The sequence below is a fragment of the Mesoplodon densirostris genome, chromosome 7, assembly GCF_025265405.1.
Source record: "Mesoplodon densirostris isolate mMesDen1 chromosome 7, mMesDen1 primary haplotype, whole genome shotgun sequence".
Taxonomy (NCBI): Eukaryota; Metazoa; Chordata; class Mammalia; order Artiodactyla; family Ziphiidae; genus Mesoplodon; species Mesoplodon densirostris.
Window position 1 is genome coordinate 69,589,058 of NC_082667.1, and position 25,358 is coordinate 69,614,415.

Below are 25,358 nucleotides of genomic sequence, written 5' to 3' on the forward strand. Positions count from 1 at the left end.
TTAAAAGGGCAGAACTGACCATCTCACTCCTCATGGCACATTCCCCAAAGACTTCTCATCAAGCTTGGAGTAAAATGCCATCTCCCTGCAGGCTCTGGGCGATGTGGCCCTGCCCACCTCCCCAGCTCATCTCACACCTCCCTGGCTTAGCACTCGTGGGTTCTCCAGTGAGCTACAGCCCTCCCCACCTCAAGGATCTTACAAAACATGCCCTCTCCTTTGATTCTCCATCCCACTTGCCTAATTAGCTTCTAGTCATTCAAATCTAAGCTCAGCCACCTTTTCTGGGAGGAACCTTTCCTGGCTTGGTCAGGAACCCCTGTGATACACTCTCCCACACCCTGTGGATGTCTCCATTCATTAACTGAGGGTTTAGCTGTCTGATGCTTTCTCCCCACTATTCTGTCAATTTTGAGAATGGGAAGAGGCCCCGTTTGTCTTGTTCATGACAGTGTCCCTGGCCAATGCCTGGTCGCTAAGCACACCTCCAGCCATTATTTGTTGAAAATACACCTGCAAATACAACAGGAAGACAAATGGGAGAGGGGGCTGCTTTGGGTTGAAATGAGGGTGGAGCCTTTGTTTGAAGCAAGAATGTGGGGCCTGGGATACTTCCCACTAGGCCTACTCCTTGCCCTCCACAGGGGTCCCTGCGGCAATTTCACTGGGGAACATTCTGGAAGCACTGTGGTAGGTGATGGGATACTCCAACTAACAGAAGGCTTTGTTATTTGGCTTTGGGGCGAGTGTTCTCCAGAGTGTTCTCTTGGCCCAAGGAAGCATTCTGCTTGATGGACGACAGAATGGATAAATAATCATAGTAGCTTGTGTCAATAGGAAGTATATTTCATTCATTTATTTCAACATCTCTTCTCTCTTGGGTGGGGAAAGACTGTAAAAGACATCAATAGGCTGGCCTTAATTTTACTTTTTTGTGAAAGACTGAGTGTACAGTAGACATTCCTTTGGAAAGTCATTTTGGACTAGGCCCAGACCATCGAGAGAGCCACCTCTCTGCTCTTCATGCGGATCCATGCACACTTGGACCCATTCCTGGGTCTGCAATCATGTGACACAGGGCAGCTTGTGTGACTATCCCTGGTTCAGTGTGGTCAGCTGTGATGAAGTCGAGGGCTCCCTTTATCTGTTAAACAGGGAAAATCAAAGTGAAAATTACCTTTTGATTGGGTAACATTGCTGAAGAATATCAATAGAAATGGCTCAAGATCCACCGGCACCATCTCAGTGTTGTGTTGTGGACTTTCAAATTACTGGAACACTGGGTTTCAGGACTCTTCAAGGCTAGCTGAAAATAAACTGCGGAGTAGTATGTCTGTGCAATCCTAGATTAAAGAGAAAATATATGCTGGCCAAAAGCAAGTCATTTTTCAACCTCAAAATAGTCTTTCCAAATTCTAAGATCCTATGTTTGACATGTTTAAGAGGGAGATATAACAGCTGAAGTTGTCTTTGTTCAGAACGTAGGAGATAGTTTTGTCTAGTCTTTCAGGAAAGATACAGAATGACATTTTCAGAACAAATCAAAATATATTTTTAGGGTTTTATTTTCTCCTTCAGGAAGAGAATTTGACATGCTTTCCTGATTTGAATTTGTTTGATCTATAAATGGCCTCAATAATTGGATACGAAACTAGAGTAAATGAACCACTGCGAAAAGTTATTGAAAATGCTGTTAGTTCACCTTCCTACCTTAATAATAATATGAGCACCACCAACACCACCACAGTAACTAATATTTATTGAGTGGTTTCTAGGTATATGCTGAACTCTTGACATACATTTTCTTATTTAGTTCTCATAGCAATCCTAGGAGGTAGATATTATTCTTAATGCCAGTTTTCCAATGAGGAAACTGAGTCACAGAGTGTTGGGGGCACTCACCCAAAGCCACACAGCTGTAGGTGGACGTGTAGGGATCTGATGTCCCCCAGACTTGCCCTCCTCACCATGTGCTTGTGTCCTCTTTCCCCACAGGGCTAGCATCGTACAGAAACGCATCATTTATTTTCAAGATGAGGGATCCCTGACCAAGAAACTTTGTGAACAAGGTAAGGATTTGTGGACGTGTGGGTGAGAGAGGGCTAGATAAATGGAAGGTGGCTCGTTCAGTCCAAGCATTCAGCTACAGGAATTAAGGCAGTTGGGCTTTCTGAGTTCCTCTGTGTTTTGCTTCCTCACGTAGCTCCAATTTTTAATCTGGCTGTGTGCTGTGGGTAATTGGATCTGCCTTAAACTCTAATTACTCAGCTCGATTCCCTGGGTAGGAGATAGGTACCTTATATTGGTGTCGTCGTCTCCTTATTTTTGTGAAACAGTGATTATTCTGAAGAGGTTCCTTGGAATAATTCACAGGACTTAATTAAGGAATGCACAATTGTGTACCTTTAAAAAGTCTGTTAACAGTTGTCTGGAGTAATCACTAGCAGGAACTTTGGGGCACCCAGGCGGGAAGGGGGGGATTTTCTCTAGGGAAACGGGGATGTCAAGGGGGCATTGACGTTGTGATCTCACCTCATTCAAGGATCTCGTCCTTGGATGTGCAGGCTCATCAACTCCTTCTCCTGGAAGGTGTTCTAACAAAACTTATAGGGACCAAGTAGACTGAAGAGGTTGGAGGAGAGTCCTGGATTCAGATCCTGCCTCTGCCCTTCTTCGTCATGCAACTTTTTTTTTTTTTTTTGCGGTATGCGGGCCTCTCACTGTTGTGGTCTCTCCCGTTGCGGAGCACAGGCTCCAGACGCACAGGCTCAGCGGCCATGGCTCACGGGCCCAGCCGCTCTGCGGCATGTGGGATCTTCCCGGACCGGGGCGCGAACCCGCGTCCCCTGCATCGGCAGGTGGACTCTCAACCACTGCGCCACCAGGGAAGCCCTCGTCATGCAACTTAATGTATGTAAAATAGTACCGTGCCTCCTTGGTACATAGTAAATATATATATTGATATGTATATTGATATGTACACATACATATATACACGCATACATATGCATACATATACACACACATATACACACATACATACATATATACACATACATATATATATATTATATGTGTATGTGTTAGCTATTGTTATCTACATCCCAAAGCTTATTTATTAATCTACCATGAAAAATTAAAGTTTGAAACATCCAAATGTGTTTACAAGTCATTAGAGAACTAAATAAACATGGAAAATGTTCTGAAATTATACATCTTCACTCTTTCATTTCTATTAATTTGTGCAGACTTTTTTTACATTTAGAACAATTTGCGTTTTCAGAAGAAATCATTCTATTTCTAGCAAATCGTAAGCTACTAAGAAAAAGAAAAGTTGATAAAGGTCTTCTGGGAAAATAATAATAAGACCTATTTTTTTTTTTAGTGCCTGCTACATGCCAGGCACCATTCTAAGCACTTCACATGCCTTAATCATGTAATCTGCATAACAATCCTATATGGTAAAGACTATTATATCATACCTATTTTATAAATGAGAAGCCTGAGACATGAAAGTTTAAAGAGCTCACTCAGCATGATACAGCTAGTGGGGGAGGTCAGAGTTTGGACCTAGGAGCCATTGCCCTAACCACTGCCTTTCTATCAAAGTGACTACCTCCTAATTCAGTAGCTTGGATTGTTACTTTGGGTAGATCAAAGCATAGGTCTCCCTATAGATGAGCTGGAGAAGAAACTAGGTCCTATGTGGAGGACTGCTTGGAGAGCATGGCAAGAGCTAAAGGGGAGAGAGTTGGCTGCCCTGCATTAGGGTCATGCCTGCCAAAGGTGCCAGAGAGCTGCAACCTGTGGGCCAGCGCCCTGGGCAGTTTCCAGGTGGGCATCACCATGCATGGCTGTTGAGGCTTTCCTGTATTTCATAGTCCACAGATTCACTTAGCCTTTCCCCAGACCCAGAACATCTCAACTCTTGAGTCTCTTGGTTCCTAATGGACAGTCCCATCCCTGCCCAGCCTCCATGAGATGACATCCAGGTCCCGTGGGTTAGAGTTGTGGCTATTCTAGCTCACCTCTTGGTTGGCTAATCATGGCCACTGTGGTGAGGTTTTGTTAGTTTGACTCTCAGAGGACAGCCTTATTTCCCAGATTTGAGGGTTCCTAGAAGACACTTCACTGTCAGCCCCATGTACTGACAGCAACCATCAACTAAACTGCACTTTCCAAAGCCTCAGTCCTGATGTTGTGAAAGCCTTGTCTAAGCTATGAATATGCTAACATTCTGCAGATACAGTGTCAATAAAATGACCTTGCAAATCTCTATTGGTTACCACTTCTGAAGCAGAGATCCTATCAAAATTACTAAGCACGGGGCTTCCCTGCTGGCGCAGTGGTTGAGAGTCCGCCTGCCGATGCAGCGGACACGGGTTCGTGCCCCAGTCCGGGAAGATCCCACATGCCGCGGAGCGGCTGGGCCCGTGAGCCATGGCCACTGAGCCTGCGCGTCCGGAGCCTGTGCTCCACAACGGGAGAGGCCACAACAGTGAGAGGCCCGCGTACCGCAAAAAAAAAAAAAAAAAAAAATTACTAAGCACGAATCTGTATAAGAAGACCTCTTTCCAACAGCAACTTTGTGGACAAAAAAAGACCCGGCAGGACCTGGGCTATAGGATCATTAGGTGCTGTTATATATGATCCCTGGAGACAGCAGACCCATGAGGAAATCCATCAGTTAGCAAAGCAGATCCTGTACAGAAAGTCTGTAAGATATAAGCATAGAGCAAAGGGATTTTTCTTAAATGTGTATGCCCACTTGATTATCTCCAGCTCTTTCATTAAGATATTCACACTCTTTGTTAAGTCAAATCAAATCTATCAAGGAAAGAAAGAGAGAAACTAGTGTCTATTATTTTTTTCCCCAGTTGAAGCTATTTATCCGTAGGGGAAAATTAAGAATTGCACAGATTAAAAGCAAAGGCAATCGTTATTTTTTAAAAGAAACATAAAACATTAAGCTACTTACAATTAAAAACAGAGAAACATAAAATATTCCCAAAGGTGACCTACAATAAACAAATGCACACATATACTCACTTTAATACCATGTCATAGACAATTAAGGGAGAGAGACAAAGAGAGGAAAAGATGAAGGGAAAAGCAGAGATGAGAGGAAAATGTGGGCAGAGAAGGGATCATGAGAAAAAGAAGACAAGGGAAGAGGAGCAAAGAATAAAGGTTGACAGTAGAAAAGAAAGCTGATGGATTAAGAGTAGAAATGAGGGGGAGGGGACAGCTTGGGAGATGCTGCAGGGTCTGCAATTACCTGTATTGGGCAAGCCCTGCACTGTTAGGAGAAGAGGGGTAGGTTAACACTTGTTATCACTGCCCTTTGAAAACCTGATTCATTTTCAGTGGGCTTTTCCTCAGTAGGAAACAGTTATGTCTGTTTTTATTTTCAAACTTAGAAATTTATTTTTTAAATGGCAGCTTATTTTCCTTTGGAATTCCAAAAGGTTTATTATAAGTGCATTCCCTTGAACCCCTGGGTGCATCTTTAAGTTCACTACTTATATCTGAGAGCACTTTTGATAAAGTAAAGCTACCAATTTGCCTTATTTTGGTTTTTTGAGAGATTATTGCTGCCTCATTTACAGCGCCGAGTAGTTACAATTGAAACCCCAGCATGTGTCTCTTAGCTCTGAATTCCTTTCTCAAAACTAATTTAGTTGTTTTGTAACAACATAGGTGATCATAATGGAAATGTGAAAAGGAAGAACCTTCAGGAGTTACTCATATACGCTGCCTTTCCTGAAATATAGTCAATAGGGCTTGTCCCTTAAGTATCAAAGTGGCTCACACAGGAATCAGATCTGGACTTCATGTACAGAAGGCAGTGGGAAGATTTCTCCTAACACAAACAATGCTCTGGCCTCTTCCTAGTGTACAAAAAGTAGCCAAACAATGATTTCTATTTGGGGTGGTTTCAGATCTCTTCTTTAGAGATTCTGGAGTGATGTAGGGAGATAATTTTTTAAATGTACCATTCTTCATTTGAAAAAGCAAAAAGAGAAACACACACCAACTTCTCTCATTGATGTTTACGCAGTCCCATCCAGCAGAAGGTCTTTCCTGCAGTGATATAGTGTAGAGGTTAAGAGCATGGGCTGTGGCCTCAAAAAGACCTGAGCTCCAGTTCTGCCTACACCACTTACTAAACCCTGTGGCCTTGGACTGATCACCTAATCTGCCTCAGTTTCATGATCTATAAAATGGGGTTAACCAAAGTCCTGACCTCCTAGGTTTGTCAGGATCAAGTGAGACAATATATGGAAAGAGATCAGCATGTATGAAGACTCTGTACAATATAGTTATTATTACAATATCCCATACTTTTGTCTCCATCCTTGAACCCAGAATCCGCTTCTTCCACCCATCACTGGTTTTGCATATTCAAACCAAATGAACCCAGTGAATTCCATAAGGAAGACTTGTAAAATGCTCTTCCTAACACTCAAAAAGATTTTTATACTCTTTGTTGCTGCTCTTTATATAATAGTTAAGAATAAATGTCCAACTTGCAAAAAGAGAGAGAACATTTATGTTAATACTTCAGAGGAAGCAAAGAAAAAGCAATTGAAGCAAGTTGCATCTGTAGACATTGTTTCAGCTTGCAGGAAGCAGAACAGACCAAAAGCAACAATGCACAGTTTAGGGATGTGGGCTTGACAGTCGGAAATACTGAATTTATTCATGTAATCTTTCTCCACTTATCAGCTATTCGCAGTTAAAAGTGGGGGCGGATTGGGAATCTTGAGTTTTTCCCGGCTGCTTCTATGCTCAGAAGTAAACCTGAATTTATGGACATATTCCCAAACCCACAACCCTCCCAGTAAACTCTCTGAAAGCTTGATAAGAAGTGACGTGACTATACATGCATATCTTTTTAGAAATAATTTTCAGCAGTTCTTTATGTCCCTCTGCTTGTTCTCATTTCTCTCCTTCAAAGCTTTTTCTGGTCCTGGCAATTTGGCCCCAGAGAATATTCCTTAGAGAAAACACACACAGGCATATTCCTCTTAAAATTTGGTGGAGAAATCCTGTTGTGGGAGGGGTGGGGAAGGAGATTTGGGCTCAGAAAATATATCAACGTGGGCCCCCATCCCAAATATTCTGCCTTATTGGTCCCACAGGTCTCCTCACATTATTAGAGCAAAAGTTCTGATGTTTATTTAATTTGCAAAATATATAGTTATCACCCTTAGAAGTATATAAAATCCTTTATAGCTGGACCTGGTTCTGAGTTATTAATCGGTGAAAACTGTACCTCATCTTCTTTTCGCAAGCCTTCAAGACAGAACGAGACCGAGATGGTGCTGTTCTATAAATGACTCACCTCTGCTTCCTAACTTGGTGACTTTCCTGACTCTTTCAGACTCCACATTTGACGGGGTGACTGACAGACCAATCCTAGACTGCTGTGCCTGTGGAACTGCCAAGTACAGGCTCACATTTTATGGGAACTGGTCTGAGAAGACACACCCAAAGGATTACCCTCGTGAGTAGAACAGCTTCCTTATGGGTTGGGGGAGAGGGTATTACAAAGTTCTGGTTGTGGGATATACTAGCTTCTCCTTCTTACCAATGCATTCATGAAACACATTCCAAGAAAGTGAATTCATCGAGACAGGCAGATATAATAGTCGTATGCTTTCAGCTTCTTTGCAGGGCATTGTTCTAAGTGTTTTCTTATCTGTGATTTTAAAAAATATTCCTGAGGTCATGCTGCTTATCTTCAGGTCAGATACTTGGTAACCTCTGTCCTCCTGAAGTAGCTCTATCCATACAACCAGCCTATTTATGCTGGAAAGAACTGGCAAAAGGGACCACCTGCTCTTGACTGCACAGGCCAAGGTCAACAAATACTCAACATCCTCAACCATAGCGTGTATTGGTAATATATCAGATACCACCTTAGAATCCTCATTACACCATGCTCCAGGTAGCCAATATGAATCCATGAGAGTTGTCAGGCAACTCCAAACTTGATGTTTTAGAGTAAATCCTTAATCAGGACCCTACCAACTCCCTTTTATCAGACAGTTGTCTCATCAAATGCCTAACATGTGTCAGACACTGTGCTAAACGCTAGGGATATAATAGTGAATAAAAAAGACACAACCCATGTTCTCATGCAACTCAGAGATTAATGGGGAGACGGACACTAATTAAATAATCACACAAATGATATGACAATTATAACTATGAATAGTGAGCTTACTGAGTGGCAAGCATTTTTACGTATGTTGTCATTTCATCCTCAAAATAACCTTTTGTGGGCTTTTGTGAATGAGCTCACTGGAGATCACAGAGACATCATGATTTACCTCTAGTCCAATGTAAGTATAGTCGTCCCTTGGCATTCAAGGGGGATTAGTTCCAGGACTCCTACAGTTACAAAAATACATGGATGCTCAATCCCTTATATATGAAATGGCGTAGTATTTGCATAAAACATAGGCAGATCCTCCTGTATACTTTGTCATCTCTAGATTATTTATAATATCTAGTACCATGTAAATAGTTGTAAATACAATGTAAATGCTAGGTCAGTAGTTATCGTGTGGAAAATTCAAGTTTTGTTTTTTGAGACTTTATGGAATTTTTTTTCAAATATTTATGATCCGTTGTTGGTTGAATCTGTGGATGCAGAACCCTCTGAATGAATGGCTAATGGTAGTGGATCCAAGATGCAGAAGGGGTTTGTCAGGCTCCTTGTTCTGCCTTTCATTTGGATCGCCTTTGAGACCCAGTGTAGCCCATTCTTTCTAACTGTGGGTGGCAGGATGTCCATGTGTGGCACTGAGCATGTTTTGGTTCATTGTGTGTTTTAGTCTTGTTCACTTCACTGAGTTGCCACAGCTGGGAAAGAACAGGGAGGCTGGAGAAAGAAACTAAAAAGAGGGATTTGGGTCAGCCCCAAAGGGAGGGGGGCAAAGGGTACGTGGTTGGGACTTAAGAAGACCCAGTCTAGACCATAACCTCCATGGTCCCCAAACAGCCCACCCAGAGGGGACTCCATTTCTTGGCAGATGAAGAACCTTACTGTTTAATTTTAGCCACATGTAATCAAGGCTGGAGATCTTAGAAGCCTCATATTAGTTAATTCTTCTGACTCTGGGATTCAGCTTGATTTGCTTCAGCTGATGTGGGAGACCTGTGTGAACAAACTTGGACTCTCTGCCTGGAGAGGAAAAAACCACTTGGAACAAGCATGATGGAAAAAATTTCCTCTAGTGCCTCCCATCCACTAACCCAGAGGAAAGAAAATGTTTAGGGGCCCATTACTCATCTTTTGTAATCCTGAGGCGTTTCTTGCTCTTTTCTGTTCTGACACTGTTATTTCCCAGAATTTTTTTTTAAGGGTACAGACCATTGTTTCTGGGTCTTTGAGCCAAATCAAGTACAAACCTACACAGAATTTCTGCGGAGTTGTTGGGAGTTTCTTAATATGTGTAGCAGACATGTGTTTCAAGTACCCCAAAATTGTTTCATTGTCAGATGTCCGAGTGTGTCCTAATTTTTGGTTGGAAAAAATTTGGTCACTGTGTTCAGAAGAGCATTTATCACATCATACTGTAATTATTTCTTCAGGAGCCTTTCTTCTCCACCAGACTGAGAAGTCCTCCAGGACAAAAGCCACAACATGCTCATCATTCCTTCTTAGTGCCTGCAAGTGCCTGGGGCCTTCCTAAGTACTGGGTACTGATTGTTGGACTCAGAGTGGCATTCACCATGACCCGGGAGGCAGATTTTTAGCCCACATTAGTCATGATGGTCAGTATCGGGCAGGGATAGGGCCGGACTTTCCCTGGAGGGAAAGGGATGGACTTGGACACTAGGGGCACTGGAGGCAATTGGAAGGGCACAAAAAGGTGCCCTTCAAGGTCTAATCAGGACCGTGAGAATTCAATATTCACAAAAGTGAATTCTGCCTATCTTAGGTAATAGACGACTTTCATTTTACCCCTCCAGGGATGATTCTGTCTTGATAACCAACCCTGGCCATTTAGCCCAATTAAGTCATGACACTTCTCAACGGTAGTGCAAGCTGATACATGACAGGTCCTCCTCTTATTAATTACTCATCCCAAATTCCAATTTCTCTGCAAGCATCTCAGAGCAGGGCCCTTTTTATGGGCTTAAAAATTATTGAGAACTCCAATATACTTTTGTTAATATGGATTGTATCTCAATATTTCACCATCTCAAAAATTAAAACAGAAATTTTAAAATATCACTTATTAATTAACTTTAAAAGTAACATATAATGAATTAGCAATGATTAAATTATTACATGTTAACATATTTTATGAAAATAACTATATTGTCCAAACGAAAGAAATTTAGTAAAAAGGGCATCATTGTTTTACATCTTTGCAAATCTCTTTAATGCCTGGTTTAATGGAAGACACCTGGATCCTCATATTTGCCTCTGCATTTAACCTGTTGTGGAATATTTTTTTTTTGGTTTAAGTATATGAGAAAATTCTGTCTCACACAGATATGTAATTGGAAACGGAAAGAACATTTAAATAACCTTTTCAGATAATTACAGATAATCTTCTTTGATGCTACACCAAAACTCTGCAAATGGTAGTTTCTTAAAGGAGAATTACAATATAGAATGTGAAACCATATCAATGAACTTATACTCTGTTACATTAAAATGTGTTGCTTTCCACTTGCACTTTGAATGCATCTTTCACAAATGAATGATTTTATAACATCATCTATTGGTCATTTGGAAAGTACTGGTTTACTGAGTTATGCAGATAATCCAGATATTGAGACATTTCATTATGCAGCATCAAAAATCATATTCGTTAAGATCACTTCCAATCTCATCAGTAAAGTGTTTAAGTACTGAAAAGCTATCAAATTCATGGTAGTGGATACAAGTTTCCCAAGATCCCAAGTTTTGCTTGAAAGGTAAAATTTTATCATTGACAACAAATACCATCAGGTGTTTTTCTTGAAGTGACAGGCTTATTTCATTTTTTAAGAAAAAGTATGCCAAATTCTTTTTTTTTTTTTTTTTTTTTTTTTTTTTTCGGTACGCGGGCCTCTCACTGTTGTGGCCTCTCCCGTTGCGGAGCACAGGCTCTGGACGTGCAGGCCCAGCGGCCATGGCCCATGGGCCCAGCCGCTCCGCGGCATGTGGGATCCTCCCGGACCAGGGCACGACCCCGCGTCCCCTGCATCGGCAGGCGGACTCCCAACCACTGTGCCACCAGGGAAGCCCCTATGCCAGATTCTTAAGGCTGAATAACCATAATCTGTCATTTGTTCTTTCAAGTAAAAATGATGTTTTATGACAGTGAAATTGTCCAGCTTGCACCTCAAGCAATTACACAAGTGCTTTTCTTCAAGACAGTGCCAGTACTCAGTATATAGCAGAAGGGCTTTATGTGTATTTCCCAATTAGTCACGCAGAATAATAAAAACATGTGTACTCAAAGGTAGAGAGTTAATAACATTAATAATGTTTATTGTTTCATCAAGGCCATTCTTAAGTGAAACTGACTTTTGGGGATTTTGTTGGCAGCAAGTCCCTGGCAGTGAGGAGTACATTAATGACTAATACAGTGCAAGGCCATTGCCTTGACCCGCACTGAGTGCCAGCAGTTTTACTCATGATTGCTTTTGCCCCATCAGTGTTAATGTCGACACATTACAAAAGGCAAATTTTGTCTTAGTATTATTATGAAAATAGTTTTCACCTCATAGGTCCCTCTGAAAGGGCCGGTGGTGGGGTGGGGCGGGGGAGGTGGTCCCAAGAGTCTGTAACCACACTTGAGAACCTCTGCAGTAGGATAAGGTAGCAGCCTAAGGGGTCTGTCCTTCAGTCATCTTTGGGAACTTGCCCTTGAGAATTCACATTGGACTCTACACCCTGTGCTTTCAGCCGTCTCTTGTGGTGGGCCACATCTGCAGATGGCTCTTCTCAATCATTATACAAACTGGTCTATTCCAAATGCTGTTTCTGGGGTTCCCTCTCTTGGAAAACAAAGTACTCTCTGTATCCATGATAACTCTCTCTCTTGGAGGAACTAGGCCTGAGGTAAGGAAGGCAGGAAGATGGTATAAATGACCTCTGGCATTCCCTCTGATTGTAATGCCATAAATCACTGCTGGCCATCTGGAAATACGGAAATCTTTTTTTATTATTATTATTCATTCAATCATTAATTCATTTATTTGCTAAGTGAAATCTTTTTCAAACACTCCTAAGTGAGTAGTATCTAGAAATCAATTTGAAGGCTGGATCATGCAAGTTTTACCTCCTAATTTTATAAGTAAAAAAAAAAAAAAAAAACCCAAGCACCAAAAAAAAAAAAAAAAACCAAATTAAGGACTCAGGTCACATAGCCAGAGAGAATTCAGAACCAAAATCAAAGCTCAGATCTTCTGTTTCCCTTTTGCCTTCCTCTGGGGGCTGTCACAAGGCAGTCTTCTCTCCTCTGCAGTAAAATTAAATCTCTCATTCACAAAGCATCTTTTAATAAGGCCCTGCTATACCACCATGGTCTCAGCTGCTACCAAATTCTGAATAGCTTGGCCGCACTCTACAAAGACCTGGGCTGCGGAGAGCATAACTTAAGAAATCAGAGGTCTGCATTCGCTGAACCTGAGCTGAGCTCCGGAACCCTGCAGTGTTAGGAGAAGGGCATGCCCCCTGGGGTCTGTCCTTGGTACTGCGAGTCTGTTGTGCTCCAGGAGCTTTTGTTCTTTACAGGAACATGGTGACCAGGCAGTGTTATCACATAGGGATGTCCCAGGGGCTGGAGATATGCCCAGTCTTCACCAGGAGATTAGGAGTTGCCTAACAGATGCTGAGTCTCTTTTCTCTCTTACTCTGAACACAGCGTCTGGGTTTTTGACAAATGCTTCTATCCCACAGAGACTCTGTAATCTCCCATGACAATGTCAACTGCATAACTCCCTCCATTTTTGATATAGCATCGATTTTAACACCATTTGACAAATACACATTGATGAAAGGGACATTTTTTTCCAGGAGCCAATTATTTTTTTCATTTGGCAGTACATTGCCTGGAATATAAACATGGCCACTGGAATACTCTACAGAATCAAAGTTAGTTTTACCATGAATTCAGCCATCTTTTCCACTGGGTAACTTAATTTTTAAAAATTATTAATTCTTAAATTCAATCACATGAAAGACTACCATTCTAATACTTGGCAACTGCTTTCATTTCTTCATATATTCAACTGTGTACAGAGTTTGTACATCACATTTGAAGACATCATGTCCTACTTTTTGCATTTGATTTTGTTTCCATAGTCATAATTTATTACATCAGCTTTCTCTAAACCACTTATCTAACTGTTCTTTTATTGAACGTTTAGGTGATGTTAGGTCTCTTGCTAACACAGAAAGCACTGCAATGAAAAACTTCCTTCTTCAAGTCTTCCTCCATTCTTCCACCTTCCTTTGAATTATTTCCTTTAAATAATTTCCCAAGAATAAGACTGCTGGATCAAAGGATATGGACTTTTTTTTTGGCTCTTGAGACATTTTGCCAGATGCTTCTCCAAAACATTTGTATTGATTCACCATGTTAAAAATAATGAATAAGTACATCTCTTTCTCCCAGCCTCTTTAGCACCCAATATAATTTTTTTTTCATTTGGGTTTGGCCAATTCAAGGTTATAAAAAAATTAATCTTATTATTTTAAATTGGCATTGGTTTAATTACTAACACACTTGAATCTTTTTTCATGTTTATTGTCCTTTGTCTTTAAAGCCACTAGGGTGTTGGCAGGAATCAAGCTTGATTTTGCTCATTTACCTCCCCAGGCCCTAGCTCATTGTCTGGCACATTGAAAGCCTCTCAATAAATAGTGTTGATGAATGAATGAATGATGAGAAGCAGTTATGAAATGAGCAAGGAAGAAGGTGGAGGGAGATGAACAAGGAAAGAACACTGAAGAGGTTGGGGCAGGAGAAAGAGAGGACCTTATATGGCTGCTGAGTGGGACCACATTGGAAGGGGCAGGTAGTGTAAGGGAAGATGGGTTAGGAAGATATTGCAGTGATGATGGTAGCTGCAACTAAGGCAGTGGATGTGGTGATGGAGAGAATGGATAGTTTTGAGATGCCTTTTAGAGCGAGATTCTGTCATGGATTAGATGTGGAGGAGTGAGAGAGAGAGAGAGAAGCATCAAAGCTGACAAGCCAGCTTTCTGGCTTGGAGATGGAGGTACTCTTTTTTCTTAAAATATTCCTCGATATTGTCTTTCTATTTTATAAATGATTGTGAAATCATTTTTATCAAGTTCTGTAAAGGATCCTGCCAGAATTTTAAGTGGGATTGCATTAAATCCTCAAATTACTTTGGGAAGAATTGTTAGCTTTGTAATATTTAGCTTGCAGAGTTTCTTTCCATTTAAGAATAAGACCATTTGTGGGTTTCCTTAGTCCAGTTCCTAGAACAGTGATGAGCCGCATGTGGACCACAGCCCCCTTCTCTTGATCTAACTTCAGAAACAATTAAACATTCAACAAACAATAATTCTACTTCTTCCCATCAGCACTGGGAAATCTCTTTCTAAGCTGAGTAATGGTGCCCATCAGAGTTTCCCAGCTGTACTGCCACCAGGCTGAGTCACAAACAGAGTATGTTGCCAGGAAATAGAATTTGGTACCAAGCACATGTGTCATAACACCCCGTTTCAATGAAAGAAGGAGCAAAGAGAACAGATTAAATAGTTTCTTCTCCCTTTTCTCCTCCCTTCTCTCCATCTCTCTGGGAAGTCTCATGGCAACAACTCACTATTGTATGGATTGAGATCGGAGAAGGACAAATCAACAATCTGGTCTTCCCATTAAACATGCAGATTGAATACACACATTAATCACTGATCTTTCCTCAAATTCCATGAAAATAACACCAGAGGAATATATATGTATCCACAAAGACAAGAAAAGAGGAAAGAAAGCCACATCATACAAGAGATATCGTCAGAATCTGGGAAGATGAAAGACAGATGGACAAGTGGCAGCTGCCTAGTAGAACAAGAGAAGATGAATCCTAAGTACCTGCACAGAGGGTAGTGTAGAAGGACTGAGCCTGTTCATTGTACAGAACACGGGAACAGAACCACATGCTCGGCACAATGAATGAAAAAGTGCTCAACACAACATCATGAAAGTTTAGAATAATGGGGAGAGGGACAACCCTAAAAGCATTCAGAAAAACGGGTAACAAAGGATCAGACCTCTTTAGGGCAGCACAAAGGTACATAACGATGGAATAGTATCAAACTCCAAGCTCGTGGTTATAAATTCTCAGGGAAGATCTTTTGTTCAGCCCAGAGTCTAGGTGGACACAGAGAAGCCCTCTTGTCACCTCCATGTGCTAGTTCAGTTTCTTTCTGGATCACTTTTTCACTGAAAGTTTATTTTGTTTTGATAAGAGTGGGTGTAATTTCTGCTTTTCTGTATGTACAGAGTTTTGTTTTGTTTTTAATACCTCATATATGATTACTTTAGAAAGGCTTTTATCTTCTTCCACGCCAGGTGCCAAAGGATATGTTCCTTAATTTATGGCACACGAGCATCATTGGTCCATGCCAGGTCCCTCTGGCTTTGTTTTATTTCATTGCATCTATCCCACATTTATTGTGATTACAGTCATGTTAAAATTTTTTTCTGCCATCTTATTTTATATTTTTTGAAACTACTTCTTTTCTTTCCATTGCCTGAGTTAAGTTTTATCCTGCTGGCTTAAAAGTTATTTGACTCATTTTTTTTGTTCTTATGGTGGTTGCCTTTAATTTAAGACACATGCTTGTGTTTATTTACCTCTATTGATTTCATAAGCGTTTTAATATTTATATCTTCCCTGAACAAAAAACAAAAACAATAGCATGCTCTCATTCCTTTGGTCTCTATGATCCCTGTACCCAAATATACACTTCATATTGATTACTTGCTAGAACTTTCCTTCTGATTTGTTATGGATATTTTCTTTTCTTATTGCAGTAAGTTGATTTACTATGTTGTGTTAATTACTGCTGTACAACAAAGTGATTCAGTTACATGTATATACATTCTTCTTTTATATTCTTTTCCATTAAGGTTTATCATAGGGTATTGAATAAAGTTCTCTGTTCTATACAGTAGGACCTTGTTGTTTATCCATTCTATATATAAAAGCTTACATCTACTAACCCCAGCCTCCCACTCCACCCCTCCCCCAACCCCCTCCCCCTTGGCAACCACCAGTCTGTTCTCTATGTCCGTGATTCTGTTTCGTAGATAGGTTCATTTGTGTCATATTTTAGATTCTACATATAAGTGATATCATATGGATATTTTCTTTTTCCTTTCTTTAGTCTTTGCTTTTTTACACAACCATAAGCTTCACTGAAGTTTTGATCGCCCATGGCTTTTTAGTATTTTTCATATTGAGTACTTCTTACAAGAGTATTTCCATATCAGGTCTTTGGAAAGGCAAACCCCCTAGGGCCTGACATGCCTGAGAATATTTTTATCATGCTGTCACATTTAAATAGCATGTGGCAAAATATGAGACCTAGGTTCAAAAACCTTTTCTTTCATACATTGGATTCTTATATTCAGCTGCTAAGAAGTCCAATGTCAATCTGATTTTTGGTCTTTATCCAGGTGATCTACTCTTTCTGCATTTCAGTTTTTTAAATTATATCTTTGATGGTCTTAATTAATTCTTAATTTCTTAATTTTTACCATTAATGTGACCAAGTGTGGATTTTTTCTTTTTGAAAAATACTTTTCTACTCTATGAGTCCTTTAAATATGACGTCTTGCCTCTTCCTTTAATTCTAGGGGATTTCTTTTCCTCCAAATATTTTCTTTCCTTTTTTCTCTCTTTCTGAGCCTCCAGTGACCAAGATGTCACTTCTACTCATCTCCATATCATCTAGGTTTTACTTTAAATGTTCTCTCTCTTCATACTTTCTGCCACCTTCTGGGAGCGAGTTCCTCACTTTTCTTCGCCACATCACTCCCTTCTTCAGTGCTCACCACCCTGCTTTTTATCCCCACGGCTGTGCTGCTTATGTTAACTGTTGTGTGGGGCGGTTTTTGTAACCTTTTGTTTTGAAATAATTTCAAATTGATGTAAAAGTTGGAAAGACAGTTCACAGAACCCCTTATTAGCTTTCACCCAGACTCTGTAATTGCCAGCAGTTTACATTTGCTTTATCATTATCTCTCCATAAATATATATACATTTTATGTTTTTCTAAACTTCTGAGAATAAGTAGAATCATGCCTGCTCCATTACCTCTAAATACTTCAGTATATATTTCCTAAGAATAAGGACATTCTCTTACAAAATTACAATACATTCATCATTAACATTGATAAAATACTATTATCTAATCTACATACCTTGTTCAAAGTACACTAATTGTAGTGTTCTTTATGGCAGTACTATACAATACCAGTATAATGCAAGCCATAAAAATGAACCAGAAATGTAATTTAAATGTTCTAGTGCCTACGTTAAAAAAGTAGAAAGAAGCAAGTGAAATTAATCTTAATAATAAATTGTATTTAAGCCAATATAGCCAAAATATTATCATTCCTACATGTAATTAATATAAAATTTATAATCGAGATATTTTACATTCTTCTTTTCATTCTAAAACCCAATGTGTATTTTATAATTAGAACACATCTCAATTCAGACTAGCCTCATTTCAATTATTCATTAGCTGCATGCGGCCAGTGGTTCCCATAGTGGACAGCACTGCTCTTAGCAAATGAAAAATACAGTCTGGTCCTGGATCCAATCCAGGATCACGCACTGCATTTACCTGTCATGTCTCTTTAGCCTCCTTTAATCTGGAGCAGTTCCTTAGTCCTTCTTTTAATTTCATGACAGTGACATTTTTTGAGAGCTCGAAGCAGTTGTAGACGCTCTTAGTTTGGAGTTGTCCTGATGTTTCCTCGTGATTAGATTCAGGTCGTGCATCTTTGGCAGGGATACCAATAAATATTTGTTATAAATATTTGTTTAACACCCAATTTACATTTGGTTCTTTTTCTTTACTTCTTGTTCCTGCTTTCTACTACAATATACCCCCTATGTCTTTGAGGGTATGTATTATGCTTACGTTAAATTTTTGGTCCATCTGTTGCAATTAATCTGCTTCATGTTTAGTTTGCTTTCACTTTTACTAGTTGTACCCTTTGATATCTAGTTATTGTGGCAGATGGTCTTACGTTTCTCTGATGATTTAACCATTAGGCCTGTTAGTATGTGATGAAAGGGCCAAATCCTAGGTGGTATCCCTTCAGATGTGTTTAAGGGAAAGAAAAAGAATGAGACCAGGGAAGAGAGCTCAAGCATCAATCACATCACTGCTATCAACTCTTCCATTCCACTGGGTATCTTCTCCAATCAAGGATTCATCCGGACGCTCAACACAAAGCAGGAATAGGAGGAGAGGATCTCTTTAGGTTCTAATTCCCAGCTCTGTGAATCTGGAGAGGGAAGGGCTAGAGAAATGTACACCCAAGGGTGCCCGAGTTCCCTTCATCTCCTCTACCCTTTAGAAGAGGTTTCTGCTGCCCTGAGAGTACTATGACTGGGGACAGGAATAGGGCTGCATGGTGCTGCAGACATCTGGATTGCAGGACAAGTAATGGCCCTCTGCTGGCAATGTCAGGAGGGGTGAAATAGGAGAACTCCAACAGTCCTCTCCAATCCATCCCCCCACCAGTGGGTCAGAGGAAAGAAGAGGACTCCTCGCTCCTCCTCCATCCATTCTCTTACTCTCGGGTCAGGTCACCTCCCACCTCTGGCTGCTTCTACCCCATCCCCGCCCCCCGTCAGGACAGCCTTTGAGTTCCCCTTTATTTCAATGTCTCTGTTAGTTCCATGGATCTCTGCTTCCCTCTGTTTCTGAAGTTTCCCAGGGTTGAATTTAAAGGAATGAGGAGTGTGTGCTAATTCACCATCTCTTCAGGAACCAGCAATAAACTTTCAGAGTTTTTTGTTGTTGTTTTGTTGTTCATTCCATTTAATTCTTGGCAATATCTATCCTTACTGCTGTATTATGGTAAATTTACATACGTTTTTCAGGCTCTTCATTCTATTACTTTATCATTTTCTTCTTGACTTTTTATATTCTGGTAATGGGGTATTAACACCTTGATTTTAAACTGTGTACTATAATTTCTCTTTGATTTTTAACAGTCATTGCTTTCTGTTTGTTGCTATGTTCTTTGTGTCCTATAGACATAATATCATAATATCGTAGTTCTCATGATTAACTCTGACTTCTATCATCACATAATTAACATAATTAGCTTCCTTTAATAACATTTGCCTTAAATTAAACTGTATCTGACACCCCACCTGCTTTTCCTTCACTTTGATTAATTTATCTTTTTAGTGTTTTTTAAATTTATTTTTTCTTATTTTTAGACTTTCTAAGCCTTTCTAAAGGATTCCCAGTAAATTATTGCATTAATCCAATTGGAAGTGTTTTGTCTGTGGTGGGGGCGGGGTGGGGGGTGGTTGGGGGGGTATTTGTTTGTTTCTCTGTTTTGTTTTGCTTCCCACATGATTGTTTAAACTTTTAATTATTTTAGTCCTATTCAGTTTATGTTCTGCCATTCTAACTTTTTACCTCTCAGTTTTTACAATTAACTTTTTTCTAGATTTTCTTGGTGTTATATAGACAGTACATTTGCTTGGTTTTGCTTTTGTTTATTCCTTTTGGCAACAACCTTCTTCTTATTGATAATTCAATTAGCTATCAACTTAATATAAACAACAAAGGTATTCTATTTTATCTATATATCCATATTTTAATAGAAAAATATCTTTTGATTCACTTTTATTGGAAACCTTTGCCATTTTTGTTTTTCTCAACTTTTTCCTCACTTGCATTCTCCATTGATTTAACTTACTACTAAACTTACTTATTTTAATTTACATTTATTTTAACAATTCTCCTAATTCCCAACTCCTATCACAAATAATTCTTCCCAATTATTGTTCTTATTTACTTATCTCTTCAATAACTTCTTACTAATTCAGGACTTCTTACTATATTTAACAGCATCATGTTTTTCATGTCTATCTTCTAAGATCAGATTTCTTTTTGAAGTAACCTTTGAAGCCAACAATTGTTCATTAGTTGGTGATTAAGCTCCTTAAGACTCAAAAATGTGTGAAAGTCTTTGCATTTGGATAACAACTTGCTTGGATAAAAACCCAAGTTATACCATCATCAAAAAATCTACGAACAATAAATGCTAGAGAGGGTGTGGAGAAAAGAGAACCCTCTTGCACTGTTGGTGGGAATGTAAATTGATACAGCCACTATGGAGAACAGTATGGAGGGTTCCTTAAAGAACTAAAAATAGAACTACCATATGACCCAGCAATCCCACTACTGGGCATATACCCTGAGAAAACCATAATTCAAAGAGCCATGTACCAAAATGTTCATTGCAGCTCTATTTACAATAGCCAGGACATGAAAGCAACCTAAGTGTCTATCAACAGATGAATGGATAAAGAAGATGTGGCACATATATACAATGGAATATTACCCAGCCATAAAAAGAAACGAAATTGAGTTATTTTAGTGAGGTGGATGGACCTAGAGACTGTCATACAGAGTGAAGTAAGTCAGAAAGAGAAAAACAAATACCATATGCTAACACATATATGTGGAATATAAAAAACAAACAGAAAAATGGTCATGAAGAACCTAGGGGCAAGACGGGAATAAAGACACAGACCTACTAGAGAATGGACTTGAGGATATGGGGAGGGGGAAGGGTAAGATGGGACAAAGTGAGAGAGTGGCATGGACATATATACACTACCAAATGTAAAATAGATAGCTAGTGGGAAGCAGCCACATAGCACTGGGAGATCAGCTTGGTGCTTTGTGACCACCTAGAGGGGTGGGATAGGGAGGGTGGGAGGGAGGGAGACGCAAGAGGGAAGAGATATGGGGATATATGTATATGTATAAATGATTCACTTTGTTGTAAAGCAGAAACTAACACACCATTGTAAAGCAGTTGTTAAAAAAAAAAAAAAACACCCAAATTATACAGCTTTTAACTCTGTGGTTTGTACATGGTTTTCTATTACAATGAAAGAAAACGTAGTCCTTATTCACTTATGAGTTCTAATCCTTTGCATGAAATCTGTAACCTAGCTCCTTACAGAATACTTTCTTTTTCTCTTATAAATAAAATAAAATATTTGATGATGCATGTTGATCTCATTTTTTAAATGGGATCTTAAATAGGGCTTTATTTATACCTCCATATTTTATTTGTGGTGATATTTTTCTTCTAGTGGATCTTTTTTCTTAATCTTTATTTTTTGTTCTCTGTTGTTTGCTCATTCATTCCACATATCTATTTAGAGCATCCATTGTGTGTAGGCATGTGCTCAGTTTACCCTGCTTATTCCTTCCCTTTCTTTAGGAACTCTTATCTCTCCCAGAGTGCTCCATTCTCTAGGTCCATCTTCATCATCGATTCATATCTCTTTCATGCTTTGCATATTTCCCCCCAGTTCATTTTCTGTTTAGTTTCCAATAGCACTCAATTCCCCATTTTACCTGTATCATTATTGTTGACTTCTTCTTATACCTTCCTCGCATAATGAGCTCTTCTGAAATAAGTATAATATCTTCCCACGTTTAAAAATTAGATTGTAACTGTTATCTAAATCCTGTTTTGATTTTCATTTCATTTTGTGGTTTACTGATTCCACAGTCCCTAACCCCACCTCACCCTGCACCCAGTTTCTTAATTCATACATCTCTCATACTGTCAAGCATTCTTAATAGTTCAAAATCACTTTTTTCCCATTTTACTCATTTTTCCTTGCATTTCTTGGGATTATTATGACTGCTATTTCTGAAACCTTTGCTTCAGACTATCTTACTGGCATTTAAATGGTCTTGAAATCGGAAGGTTCACAGCCTCTCATTCTACCTTCCTCCTGGAAGTCCAGAAACTATATTTCTTGTGCATATCCTTTCTTAAATAAGCACGCCTATACTGGATTGACCATTCAAAATTATATATTATATAAAGTATAACCTTCTTTTTATCTATCAAGGTAAAGTCCCATTACCACTGAAAGGGTAAGTTAATTTATTGGTAACTTGCTTGCCATTTATGCCTGCTGAATGGCAGTTTAAAGAACACATGGTTCCTGCATCTCATTCATGTAGCTTAAATAGTCACCTGTTTTGAACTGATTTGAGGAGGAAGAAAGATTGGATTCATTGGCAAGTCATGGATCAATTATTATGTAAGCTCTAATGCTACCAGTTTCCCTGGCAAAATGGATGTGATTAACACTTAAGCATGACACCAACCCATGCATTTTTCATTTATTATTTCCTTCAAACCTGTTTGCCAGTTCCTGTGTTGTGCTTCCAAGAAAGGCCTACTTTAATAATAAAGACTTAATTTTCCCCTTGCATGAAAATATTCTAAACTCCAAAAAGCTTTATGAAATTGTAGGAGAGGGAATATACAAAGTCCATTAAACAACAGCATTATGTATGGTTATCCAGGAATGTGCACACAAAACTCTGCTTAACCTAATGGCATTTATGTACTTAAGTTTTCCAAACAATTAGTTGAAAAATATACCCTCAAGAATTCTTTATGCCAAGAAAGGCCAACTATTTATAATCACAAGTGTAGTTTCTGCAAAGGTCTGTGCCAGGCACTACAGTCCTGGCAAACATCCCTCCCAATTTGCAAGAACTCTACTGTTTTGGGCTAGAAGTGAAGCATGAGTACAAAGAAATACTTGCAGGTTTTTCCTAGCCTCAGTTAAATTCAGAGTGAAAGAACAAACATATAAGAGGACAAAGGGTATAGGAAATCACAACACAGGCAGCCCTGCCTTATTTTAGTGAAAAGGATTAGTACGGGTGGCCCTGCAGTAAAGCCAATCGCCTGTGATCAGGGAGTAGGATAGTTATAATCCCTTTACTATACCACTGAGTTGATTGATTAAATTGAAAGTTATAAGTCAAATGCTCCCAGAACATCACGGAAAATTCCAGAGTCTGTGCATAATCATATGGTCCTAATGACCTTCTGTTGGAAGGGAAAAGTGTGCACTACCTGCAGAGAACCCGTGAAGAAAGGCCTGGGAGGAAGCTAACCTTTTTCACAACCGCCAGCAAGAGTTTAATTAAACTCTCTCTAACATAATAAGCTTGGTTCAATTTAAAAGCAAAATGTGCCATGTTTTCCCCACACATGGAGCTTCCCAGGGTCTTGCAGCTCAAGTGGAAAAAACAATGGAAAGCAGAAGGCTTTCTCTTCACATCTGGCTCCTTGAAATGGGGCTAAGAGGCTTTCTGGAGGGTGTTGCTGCCTGGGACAGTTAGCATTTACAGATGTGAGTGGCTTTCAGTCATTGAATGCAAATTGCACTTGCTTTGTTGCGCATACCCTGGGAAAACCAAGAGGAAGAAGAGGAATAATGTTCCTTTATCCGCCCACCCACATTGAGATTCAGGGCACAGCCTTTTCAGGGTTATTGGGTCCCTAAGCAACCTTTGAAGAGAGCTGTACATCTGTCTGGCTGTCCCTACTGCAGCGGACATGGATTCATTTGGCTTTGCTTTTCAAGTCTGTGCTTCCATCTTTGCTCCATTGACTGAATTTTTAGATAAACATTTCTTGCCTGCAGACCTGAGTGGCTACGTAGCTCCTGGGCTAATTCTGCCTCCCTCTTAAACTTTTATCTGTGTTTTGAAGGTGAGCTCAGCAGATAAAAAATGAAAGGTGGTCAGCTTTTAAAGTGGAGGCTAAAAGCCAGAAAAATATGCTAAAGCAAGGAAGGTGGGAGAAACCAGGTTCTTACTGAATTCCAAATCTCAACACCAAATATCTGAGCAATTTGAAAGCTGAAAGAGAGCATTTCTGAGGAGAGAGAAACTATAGTCCAGGTTTCTCTTGCCCCAAGAAAACGGAGTGGCCAAAGGTGAGCACTCTACAGAAAGGCAAAACCTACTTGTACTGTCTGACTGATCATGGCCTTGGAAGTTAGATCCAACTTGAAGTCTGGAATCTGAGCCTTGTTATAGGGCCTTGTGAAAGTTGCTTAACCTCTGTGCCTCAGTCTCCTTATCTGCAAACCTGGGATAATCAAAGCACCTACCTCATGAAGCTGCTTTGAAGGCAGCCTGGGTTCAAAGCTAAGCTTCTTCATTTACTAGTTGTAAGACCTCGGAAAAGACATCAACTTACCTGTGGGCTCTGATTTTTCATAGCAAAACCAAAATCTACACATCTGGGTTATTGTAGGGTTAGATGAGTTAATATTCTTACAGTTCTTGAAACAGGCTTGGCGTATAGTGAGAGCTCACAAAGTGTTAGTCACTTTTTGTTTAAAATGAGAAGATGCATAAATGGGTCCTAGCTCAGTACTAGACACACAGCAAGTGCTGTGTTAGCTGTGGCTGTAATGTGCTTATTTCTAGCCTTGTCGTTACACCCACCCAAATTCTCAACCTTTAAGTAAGGATTTATCTCTCATCTTGGGTGGATATCTTGGACAAGTCCTCTCATCTGATTGGCTTCCATCATGCAGTGAGAATTTGCTGAAGTTCCGTTATAGCACCTGAATTTCCTTCATGTCCCAAATGGACAGAGGGCTGAGTTTCAGGTATATTTTATTATTTTTAACTTTGCAAACACCACAGAAGATCGATGGCCCTAATTTTATTTTTTTTTAATTTTTATGTATATATATATTTTTTAATTTATTTATTTTTGGCTGTGTTGGGTCTTTGTTGCTGCACACGGGCTTTCTGTAGTTGTGGTGAGCAGGGGCTACTCTTCGTTGCAGTGCGCGGGCTTCTCATTGTGGTGGCTTCTCTTGTTGCAGAGCACAGGCTCTAGGCGCGCTGGTTTCAGTAGTTGTGGCACGCGGGCTCAGTAGTTGTGGTTTGTGGACTCTAAAGCACAGGTTAAGTAGTTGTGGCGCATGGGCTTAGTTGCTCTGCGGCATGTGGGATCCTCCCGGACCAGGGCTCAAACCTGTGTCCCCTGCATTGGCAGGCGGATTTTCAACCACTGAGTCACCAGGAAGCCCCCTAATTTTAAAATTAAAAAACATTTTACAAAAGATCTCATTCTACAGACAGCCTAACCAGCAATGAGGAAATAGAGTTTGCATTTGTGACTTTTTCCCCCTCAGAAAGGAATTTAATAACAAATACAACACACATTTCACAATCAACCAGGCAAACACATGGAACTAGTCAGCTAATTTTAATGACAGTTTAGTATTTACTGACTTGTACTTTTGTA

The 25,358-nt window shown here is 39.8% G+C and overlaps 1 protein-coding gene across 1 annotated transcript in view; it reads left to right on the forward strand.

Annotated features, from left to right (window-relative positions):
* Positions 1-25,358, forward strand: part of SPON1 (spondin 1) — a 274,713-nt gene that overhangs the window by 113,770 nt on the left and 135,585 nt on the right. The window contains exons 4-5 of the mRNA XM_060104477.1: positions 1,996-2,069; positions 7,388-7,510. Of these exons, the coding sequence (XP_059960460.1) occupies positions 1,996-2,069; positions 7,388-7,510 (197 nt within the window). The remainder of the gene's footprint in view (positions 1-1,995; positions 2,070-7,387; positions 7,511-25,358) is intronic.